Genomic DNA, 11,606 nt, shown 5'->3' with positions numbered 1-11,606 from the left:
TTCACAAAATCAAACTGATTATTCATTTTACAGGACAACGTTTATGATGTTTTCATATAAATTATATTAGTATAGATAGTTTGGGGTAATAATATGTTCTCATTTCAGCAATAGGTTGTGAAATAACTGCATCGTAGAAGTATAATAACTAGGGATATGGCGTCATCGGCCAAGCGCCCAGCACGGTTTGATTATGAGCAGAAGTGCTTTGTTTGTCAAAATGATAAGAAGGACCCAAAGACAAAGTTTAGGAAAAATAAGCCTGTTTCTGATGTTACAAATATTCAAGACATAAAATCACAATGTGAACTCTGGAAAAACAAGGTAGAGAGGCCAGCCTGCATAACAGCGGCGTTGGCTATACTAGATGATATCTTTCAGGAAACTGATCATCCCAAGCTAGTATGGCACCGTGAATGTAGGCCTAATTTCATGAGCAAACTTAAACTCGACCGTTTTTCTGATAATGCAGACGCTACTGATATGGACATGGGTGGTTTGGATAATTCTGGAAGAGTATTCCTTAGAAGTCAGGCCAAAACTTACATAAAGGGCACTCACTGTGTGTTATGTTGTTCTGGGGTAGAAAGTGGTGAGCTGTCATGTGCCAGAACATTCAGTATGCACGAAAAGTTACAAAACATTGCTATGGGTGATTTTGAACTTATGGCAAGATTGGAATCTGCTCGGGATGCTATAGCTGGTGATGTCCTTTATCACTCACTATGTTTACGTAATCGAGCTCATGTAACAGTATGCAGTGAGGAAAGTAGCATAAGCCAAGCTTCTCATAACGCTATATTCAATCAACTGAAACTGGAAATTCAATGGCGCACGCGTCGGGGTCAAGCAGTTTTAGTATCTGAATGCTGGAGTCGATTTCAAGACCTATGTAATGAACAGTCTTTGGTGGTACCTTATTATTATGAATCAAGACGTGCATTCTTTAAGTACAAACTTACAAAACTCTTGCCTGATATAACTATTATTCCTCGCCAAGGTACAGAACTTGAAGATGATCTCCTTATCTCTTCTTCGTTATCCCAGGTAGATGTCTGTGAAATTTTGAACACTGGTTCTATTGATGAACATGCTTTGAAACTACCTGCATATAATGAAAATGAAATGGTCCAGATGGTTTATGTTGCACTATATTTAAGGAATTTGATACTACAGCATACTCCAAATAAGAAAGCCGAACTTACAGAGGAGAATGCATATGCATCAGTACCTGAAGGTCTGTATGTATTCATGGCCATAATGTATGGTGGCTCAGAAATACTGGATGTAGATGATGGAGATGATACCCGAGAAGTTGAGCAGAAAAATGCTGACAAGCTAAGAAAAGGGATTTTAGATATTTGTCAGGACTTGACTTACGGAGTCAGTAATGGCAAAATCATTCCCCCAAAACAGTATTCACTCGGTCTAGCAGCTCACCAGATCTCAGGGAGGAATAAACGACTTGTCAATCTCCTCCACAATGCAGGACAGACTATTTCATACAAACAGTGTCTGCAAGCTGACACCGCATTATCCGAGATATCTCTCAAGAATATAGATCCGGAGACTGGTGCAGTTCCTCCTCTCAATTTGGTACTAGGGCGACCCATACAATTTGGTACGGACAATATTGACTGTCTAAAAGAATCTGCAATTGCAGGACACAATGCTGGTTATCATGGCACTCAGCAGGTCAGTTTCCAACCAGGCCCAACTCATGAACAATCTATCTCCGACATAGCTTTTTCTAAATACACAATTGATGTACCTGATGTGGTGCATAAGGTGATTGAGCTTAACAAAACTGTTGTAAAGGAACCACCCTTCCATCTATCAGAAAGCGACGTTAACAGTCTATTTGATATGGAAACCATGAACAGCGGGAATAGATCATTCAGAGAAGCCAAAGCCAAAGACTTAGTATTTAATGTGGTTAGATCAGCAATAGACATACACAAGAAAAAAACCTCAAACTGGACAGAGTTCAACAAGGAACTACATAAGAGTGACAAGCGCCCTGCTACCATTGTTGGACTGATGCCACTTCTTAATGCCAAGGCAGACGACCATGATACCATTAACACATGTATAGAGCGAGCTAAGGTCATTGCAGATAAAGTTGGTGATGACCATGTGTGGTTTGTTGCAGATCAGGCTATTTATGCCCCAGCACAGGAGACCATATGGACTCGAGGAGACAGTAATGTGCATTTCCGTTTAGGAGGACTCCACTCTTCTAATATATACATGGGAACGATAGGGGATCATATTGCTGATTCAGAACTTCCACAGTTGTGGGTCGAGGCAGGCATTCTAACTGAAGGGGATGTAGATAAGATACTTCATGGCCGTGATTACAAAGCCGGTCTGAGAACGCATAAGATAACATGGCAGGCTGCTTGGAGAATATTGATGCCTCAATTCTTAGAGTTTTTAAATAAGTCTCATCTTGATATCTATGATGACATAAACACCACATCAAAAGCTGAAGATCCAGTACAACCGCTCCTCACACGTATCAACACATCAGAGTTCTTTGATGTCCTAGAAGAATTTCTGGCTATGAAGAAGCAGGACAAGAACTTTTGCTTCTTCTGGACCTACATGGATATGGTACAAGTTCTGCTTGCCTTCACACGTGCTCAGCGATTGGACGACTTTAAGCTACATCTCAACTCCTTCACGAGAATGGTTGCATCCTTTATGCGGTAAGATGATCTGATTTAGTTTATACTGAAATGAATAACATTTAACAAGCCTTTATTAGTTAAGATGTTTCACAGTTTGGCTTGTTGAACTAACTATTATCATGTTATGTTTTATTCAGCAATGGATTTATTGATTAGTGACTTACTTTGTTCATTATTTACTAAAGACCCACGATATACATACATACATACATACATACATATATATATATATATATATATATATATATATTCCTTTCAATATGTGTTATTTTTCTTGCAGCTACGATCACCAAAAATATGCTAAATGGGGTAGCATATACATTGCAGAGATGAAGTGTTTGCCTTCTGCTGTTCTGACTCGTTTTGAGACTGATGGGTACGGGGTTCAGTGGAGGGATGAGGCATCTTTCACATCTGTGGACGTAGATCATGCAACTGAATGGGTGAATGCTGCTGCAAAAACATCAGGTGGACTTTCTACCATCACACAGATTGCCAGTGCTACACTTAAGTATGATTTCTGTGTAAAACTTTCTATCTGATATAATTTTAACTTTACTAATATTTGTAGTTAAACACTTTGCACATTATCATCTAACCCATAGGCAACACGTACATTTATCAGAAACTATAATTGTTTTTAATATATTTGTAACAATTCATATTTTAGTTTTACAATTGATAATGAAATAAAGTTTTAGATATTGTTACTATTTTTTTCAGGTGGATGTTGTCATTTCATGCAAGGTCGACTATCACTACCAATGCATGTGACTACTATAATGTCAGCCAGAATGAAAATGACTTGACACCAAGTGAACTGAAGCTTGAAGCTAGGTATAAAGACAAGCTGGTTGAACAGATGCTTAAGTATAACTTGTTTGAAGGACGTAACCCAGATAAGCTAACAACAATCATCAATAAAGATGTAGCTCCTTCCCACATTGAAGAGTCATTATTAGAAAGTGAATCTAAAGGCCAGGAAGAGGTGAAAAGGTTTATGAAGGAAAGGCTTGTTCGCGCTATTGGACAGTCTAAACCAAGTGTACTATTCAGTGCTGCAATGAAGAAAATGAAAAGTCCCAATTTTTCTAACTTATTTGAAGTGGACCAAACAGCCTCTCAGCAAAATAAAGTTGTAAATGCAAACAGAGGTGTGCTACAGCGTCTCTGTGTAGCATATGAAGCTGGAAGGCCAGTAGATCTGCAACATATCGCAAAGCATGAAATGATGTCTGTCCCCATTGCACTGTTTTATACAGATAAGACCATGAGGAAAGGAAACAAGTCAGATCTAGTCAACAACATTTGTGAAACTGCAAAAGTTCAGCCTTCCCAAATTGTTCCCCAAATAGACTCCACTTCTTCACAGCATGTTGTTGATGGGATGGCGTATGTCTACAGGGTTTCAACTAAATCGATTAGTACATTCGGAGAATTTGCTACAGAGTACTGCAAGGGGGTATATAAGTTTCCAAGCACAAGGATAGACATTGTGATGGACCGCTACGATGGAACTTCCATCAAAGATGACACACGAAGTGCTAGGGCCTCTAAATCCAAAGACAAACAAGGAAAAAGAAAACAAAAACGCAAAGCGGTGCCAAAAGTAATTTCCCCAGAAGTAAACCTGCCTCAAGGTGACAACTTCAAAAGCTTTTTGAGCATAAATGATAACAAGATTGCTCTGCAGCAGCTCCTTGGTGATACTCTCATCAAAAATGCACCTCAAGATAAGATTATTGTTGTCTCTGGGGCATTTGAAGACCCCATGGATGTCCGTTCATCCTCTTTGGGCATACAGTTAGATAGCATGGAGTCTGACCATGAGGAAGCAGATACCCGTATGGTATTAAGCATAGTCAATTCAACCGCGGAACATATTGTGGTAGTGTCACAGGATACTGATGTATTTGTGATTCTTCTTGCCAACTACAAACATTTTGGAAATAGGAAAGTGCATTTACAGCAGCAGATTGGAAAAGAACAAAAGATCACAGACATCAAATTTGTGGTAGAAGGAATCATAAGCCAAGGCATGGATCCTATATCTATCCCCCTTCTTCACTCTTTAACTGGATGTGATACCACGAGTTATATATATGGCATTGGCAAATCAACTGCATGGAATACTTTTAAGGATTTCCACAATCTTCTGGACAATACTAACCTTAAAAGCCCATCTGAAATTGACTACAAGCACGTTGAAGTCTTCATGTGCAGATTGTACAAAGACAACCAGTCATCATCGTTGGACGCCATGCGAGTTAAGAGTATATTGACTACCAATCGCCCAGAAGAAATACCCCCTACTAGTGATGCAGCTCGGCTGCACATCTCTCGTGCCTTCCTTCAAGCGCATGTATGGCAAAATGCTACTGAGCCTGTACTTGAAATGAAAACAAATGCTCTGATCTCCGTGGGGTTCAACTTAGATAGTGAGAAACAGAAATTGATACCAGTTATGATGACAAATCATCCCATTCCAGACGCTGTCATTGAAATGGTGTCATGTAATTGTAAAACTGGCTGCCAATCAAACAAGTGCAGTTGTTTCAAATCTAAACTTCAATGTACAATCCTTTGTCATAAGAGATCCAAAGAAGACCAGCCATGCATAAATAATTTTGTCTAGTTTGTTTTAGCAGTTGTGGACAGTTTAAAAAATTAGCAAATGTTTTATGTTAAAAGTGAATTAAGTTTTAACTTTTGAGCCTGTGTGCACTTTTGTTTAAGTTTATCATCAGTTGCACCTGCATTAGCCGCCCGCAGCTAGACTACTTTTTGATACCTAGTTCAACATAATATCGTATCCCATGTGAAGTAGTACCAGTTACAATAAAATATATTCATTACATATAACTATATGTTATTAAAAACTACTAATTGTGATGCTGCAATCTGTGTAACATTGTTCAAAATCAGTACTGATGTTTCCATATCATTTGTGAAAAATTGCAATCAATGGAGACAATTCCGTAAATTACAGAGATAGTCTAAACCCTCTGTTTTGGCGGCCATCTTGGATTTAAGGCAACAAGAATGTGTTCATTCAATTAAATCATTAAAAATGAACTCACTGAGGTATACATATTAAGTGTAGATCACTTTGTTCAGTCAAACTGACAAAATATGTTTATCTATACAGATATTACACGAAATGGCAGCCATCTTGAAACAGATGCCATTTTGATCCATTTCCGGTCATTTCTCGCTTTGGCACCATGCTGCAATGGATTTATCATATCAAAATACCCCTAGATATGAATTTTCATAATTTTGGCAGGAAAACTACCACCCCCAATTAAAAAATCACTTTTATGAGATTTGGAACCTGACTACTAACTGGAGTCTTGGACACTTGCTCCCAAAAACAAACAACCTTAATACATCATAGATTGTTAGAAGGTGAAACCAAGAATTTTTTGTCACCGAGGTTCGAGTTAAATTTTCCACGTTTGCTGAAATGGAGAAACCACTCTCTAGTGAGGAGACAAAAAAAAAATGATCATTAGCACTCAAGTGCTGTTCAGATGACTACTTGCAGTTTCACGGAAATCTGATGATGACTTGCATTCTGTGATGATGCAGGAAATTGCTGCCGTTCCTGCTGCCCTATTCCATGATGATGGCCTAATGTGGAAAATTTCCATGGATGAACTTCATAAAAGAATTGAGTTTATTCTTTCAGATATGGCAGATATTCCACAAAGTGATGACTAAACAGCATATATCATAGATGGCATGGCCATACTCCACCATTGGAATGAAGCAAGCTTCAACACATTTGGAGATCTAGAAATTCTTATCATCCACCAAATACTAACTATTTTCAGGAAGCATTTAGGTGTCAGTGATCTAGTTTTTGTACTTGACAGGTATGATTCTTGTAATTCAATCAATGGACAAGAAAGAAAGAGAAGAGACAATAAAGATTGAGGAAAGCCACTGCTGGTGCTGCAAGTTATAGCAGAAAATTGCTCAGTTCCCAACTACAGAAATTTCTTGAAGAAACCCGTCAATAAAGCAGCATTGGCAGAGTTTCTGAGTACTCTCTACACAGATAGATTACCTCAAAAATTTATTGGGTAGTTTGACTGGCCAGACAGCACAATATTGGATCCCTCTCTCGTTACGGCTCATTCTTCCTTTGCCTACATATACACCGAATATTCCGGCCTACTATTTACACATTCTTCTGTTTACACCTGACAACACCAAGATAACAGAAGAATTATTCTTCACTCAAGGGGTTAACTACTGCACTGTTATTGTTCAGTAGTTACTTTCCACTTGGTAAAGGTAAAAGAGTCCCTGATATTGATTAAGATGATATGGAAGATGAAGGCGACGGTTATATTTTCTTCAATTTATTTGAATTGTCTGTTAAATGACCACATTCTATTTCCTAATTTTAATTGGGTTGGTAACCTATCTTTCTTACTAAGTATTAAAGATCTGCTTCATTGTAATCAGTTTAGATAATGTCCATTCCATATATTTCTATATAGTTTGGAAATATGGTGCAATACCGATTCATCCATATTTCAAAAAACAAAATGGATACTGTGAAGAAATGTGTGCATTCAATTCAAAAGATCGTTTAAAATATAAAATGTTATATTAAGATAGTGTGTGTACTAATCTAAAATAGCTTTAAGGTCTAATTCTTATGCTGAAAGCATTAAATGCTCAAAATTAACATATTTCATCAATTTAATTCATAAGTAGCATATAATTAACAAATTATTGATAAGAATATTTCAATAATGTCTGGAAATTACAATATTTGGACGTGCTTTTAGTTGTGACCCCATAATACAAAACCTCAGTTAAAACGTACCTAAGACATTCTCCAGAATTTCACAACCACTCATTCCAGAATCTATGGACCCTAAAGACCTAAAATATAATGGTTACGACTTGCTGGAAGGTAGGAAGGGGTTACTCAATTTTTAGTGCTTAATTTGAGATATGCTGCAGCACTACTACCTTCTTCCTAAACTCCTAACTGACCTATTTGATAGTATTTTGAATGAATTGCTCCTAAACAGTTAACATATGATGATAATTTACCTCCGCTAAGGAGGTTATAAAATCGAGTTGGTTTATTAATTTGTCTATATGTCTGTCTATGGAAAGGATTGCGTTAAAACTACGAGACGGATTTTGACGACATTTTCACCACAGATAGATCTTTGGTTCATGGACGACATCATTAAGTCTTGGAGAAGATCCGGATCCGCATTCTCTATCAGGATTTGCATTTTTCGTATTTCTAAAGATACCATCTAAACAAAAAGACGGAGTTTGACGAAATTTCTACTACTGATAGATCTGTGATGCCCATTAACGACTCCATTAACCTTAGGCTGTGGTCAGATATCTCCAATGGCTTTTGTTAACCCTATTTTAAGCTTATCAGAAATATATTTCTTCCTTACATTAGGATGGAATCATAGTCTTTTCATAAGAAAGACAAGGTAGCTACGAATAATGGCAGTAAAAACACCAAGAAACTGCATTTATACCAAGGTACCCCTAACAAGACAATATAGGATTAATACAAACATAATGCTGTGTTTAATACACATGAATTTTATCCAACCACTGGGATCGAACGCTTTTCTTTTCAATTGAATGGCTTGGTAGCTGGCTATGAATCATGCCAGCAGATACTACAAAAGAAGTGAGAACCTAACTGCTAACTGATTTACAGATCTAACTCATAAGATTACAGATTTGCTTCCAGCAGGTTTTGCAACCTGGCCCAAATGATAGCATTTAATTTGAATCAGCTCTGATTAGTCAATAAATTCAATCAACATAATGTAAAGTTTAATAAAACATACTTCTTCATTCTGGGATCGAGCCATAATCTCTTCAAATGAAAGACAAAATAGCTAGCTACAAACAATTTCAGAATATGTGTTAAAGTAAGTCGAAACGTAAGAATTTAAGGATTTACCAGGTAAGATCAGTACTTTACATACCATTTACGTTTACACAACTTCTCAACCCCATCAGCTGACTCATTCATTACAATCTATTTGAATTACCCATTAAGAGGTAATATATGAAGGAAATCAACACAATATTGTGTGAATAGTAATAAATTTCTATCTCACACTATGATCAAACCTAGTTTCATCAAATTAAAAGCAAAGTAGCTATCTACCAATCAGGCCATCAAATGGACTAAAAGAAATTGGAGCTTAAGTGTTGGCAGCATTCGAGGATCTACTTTCTGTGACCTCTGTATTATCCAACTTCCAAATCAGAAACTATATCTGAGGCACTAAATAAATTTGGGAAGCAAGTACTGGTTGCGCTTAAGGATTTACATGATACGACTACTGTGTTACATACCAGCGACTTTTACCCATATTCTCGACACACCAGCTGACCCAATAGATTGTATCTAACTTAGATTACCAATAGGGAGTCAATTATTATTATCATTATTATCATTACTAGCCAAGCTGCAACCCAGGTTGGAAAAGCAAGATGCTATAAGCCCAAGGGCTCCAATAGGGAAAAACAGCCCAGTGAAGAAAGGAAATAAGGAAATAAATAAATGACGAAAACAAATTAACAATAAATCTTTCTAAAAACAGTAAAAACGTAAAAATAGATATGTCCTACATAAACTATTAACAACGTCAAAAACAGATATATTATATATAAACTATAAAAACGTCTCATGTCAGACTGGTCAACACAAAAATATATGATTTAAATCAACACTTGCGTTCTAAATAAAAATCTCTTCCACTACATACTGAAATCGAACAAGCAGAGGCATTAAAAGTGTCTTATTGCTAGTTGAATTTAAGAATTTATCTGGTCAGACCCCGCTCATAAATACCAGGAGTTCTACCCTATTTCTCGAACCACCAGTTGACCTAACCGATAACACTAAATTCGAATTATCTAAATGAGTGAGTATATGATGAAAATCAACAAAATGTGTTCACTAGAAATACCTTCCTACCTCACACTGGGATCGAACCCTAATCTCTTCAAATATTGATACAGTTCTAACAGACTTTAAGGATTTACCGAATGAGACAACTGCCTTACATATGAATTAGTAATGACGAATAAGTTCATTCAATTCAAGTTTAGTTACTCGTAACGAGTTGATGTTATGAAAATCAACGGTATATAATCTTCAATAGAAATAGAATTTTCCTCATATTGGGAATGAACTCTAGTTTATTAAAACAAAAACCTAGCTAGCTACCAATTCTACTAGCAGATGCACTATAAGTAGAAAGAACCCAACTGCTAAATGCAATTAAGGATTTATTTGATGACACTACTTTCTTACACAGCAGCAAGTTTTACCAAACTTCCTGAACCATCTACTACTCCAAGTTACCGCTAATGAGTCAATATATTGTTATATGGCCAGTACAGTGGTAACATGTTCACCTAGCATTTGCAAGGCATCAGGTGGATCCCAGCCTGGGACTGTGAGTTTAAGCTGTTTACAGGAGACACCACTGCTGTGGCTGGGCCCCATCGGGGGAAAGGAGAGTTCTCCCGGTAGTAGGTTGGCCAGGGCACCAGCCACCCGTTGAGATACTACCGCTAGAGAGTTATGGGGTCTTTTGACTGGCCAGACAGTACTACATTGGATCCTCCTCTCTCGTTACGGTTCATTTTCCCTTTGCCTACATACACACTGAATAGTCTGGCATATTCTTTACATATTCTCCTCTATCCTCATACACCTGACAACACAGATTACCAAACAATTCTTCATCACCCAAGGGGTTACTGCACTGTAATTGTTCAGTGCCACTTTCCTCTTGGTAAGGGTAGAAGAGACTCTTTAGCTATGGTAAGCAGGTCTTCTAGGAGAAGGACACTCCAAAATCAAACCACTGTTCTCTAGTCTTGGGTAGTGCCATAGCCTCTGTACCATGGCCTTTCACTGTCATGGGTTAGAGTTCTCTTGCTTGAGGGTACACTCGAGCACACTCTCCTATCTTATTTCTCTTCCTCTTGTTTTGTTAAAGTTTTCATAGTTTATATAGGAGATATTTATTGTTGTTACTCTTCTTAGAATATTTTATTTTCCTTTTTTCCTTTCCGCACTGAGCTATTTTCCCTGTTGGAGCCCCTGGGCTTATAGCATACTGCTTTTCCAACTGGGGTTGTAGCTTAGTAAGTAATAATAATAATAATAATAATGATGCACTGATGACATTGGAACTGAAACCAGACGCCTTACCTTTGACCTTAAAAGACACACTATGGCCTGCTCAATGTAAATAAATATCTACCTCATATTGGGAAACAACCCTAGTCTTATGAAATGAAAGAAAAGGCACCTACCCACCAATCAACCCGCAGAGGGACTAACAGAAGTCAGAACCCAAGTACTAACTTTATTAAAGGGTTTACTTGTTGAGACCACTGTCGTAAATACTAGTGACTTTTTCCCAACGTTTTGATACACCATCGACCCAACTGACAGCATTTAATTCAAATTACCAATAATGAGTCCATATATATTATGTGTTTAATAAAAATAAAGTTTTACCTCTCACTAGGATCAAACCCGAGTCTCTCCAAATGAAAGGGTAGGCAGCAATCATTCCAGCACAGGTACTAAAAGGAATCGGAACCTAAGTGCTGACTGCGTTAAAAATGTGCCTGATTTGCCACTCCCTTATATACTGAGCAATACATATATGCGTGTGTGTCTTTTAACATAAGGTACTGAGTTACCTAAATATCTTGGATATGAATTGAAAGCTACTTTTGGACCCAGAAAGCGCCACCTGTCACACACTTACTGCGAGATGAGTTCTTATGTTTAGCCCCACCCTCCACATCCACCATCTCTCCACACATTATCTATTTGGTACTCACTATGCAGTACGGGTGTTACAGGCTGTA

The 11,606-nt window shown here is 37.5% G+C and overlaps 1 protein-coding gene across 1 annotated transcript in view; it reads left to right on the top strand.

Annotated features, from left to right (window-relative positions):
* The first annotated feature begins 489 nt into the window (after positions 1-489).
* LOC137620087 (uncharacterized) overlaps positions 490-11,606 on the top strand; it is a 15,046-nt gene continuing 3,929 nt past the window's right edge. Inside the window, exons 1-4 of the mRNA XM_068350362.1 lie at positions 490-2,711; positions 2,974-3,204; positions 3,417-3,681; positions 10,031-10,247. Coding sequence (XP_068206463.1) covers positions 490-2,711; positions 2,974-3,204; positions 3,417-3,681; positions 10,031-10,247 — 2,935 coding nt within the window. The remainder of the gene's footprint in view (positions 2,712-2,973; positions 3,205-3,416; positions 3,682-10,030; positions 10,248-11,606) is intronic.

The sequence above is a fragment of the Palaemon carinicauda genome, chromosome 26 (genome assembly GCF_036898095.1).
Source record: "Palaemon carinicauda isolate YSFRI2023 chromosome 26, ASM3689809v2, whole genome shotgun sequence".
NCBI classification, from domain to species: domain Eukaryota; kingdom Metazoa; phylum Arthropoda; class Malacostraca; order Decapoda; family Palaemonidae; genus Palaemon; species Palaemon carinicauda.
Note: the sequence above shows the minus strand (reverse complement) of the source record. Positions and strands in the feature narration are given on the sequence as shown.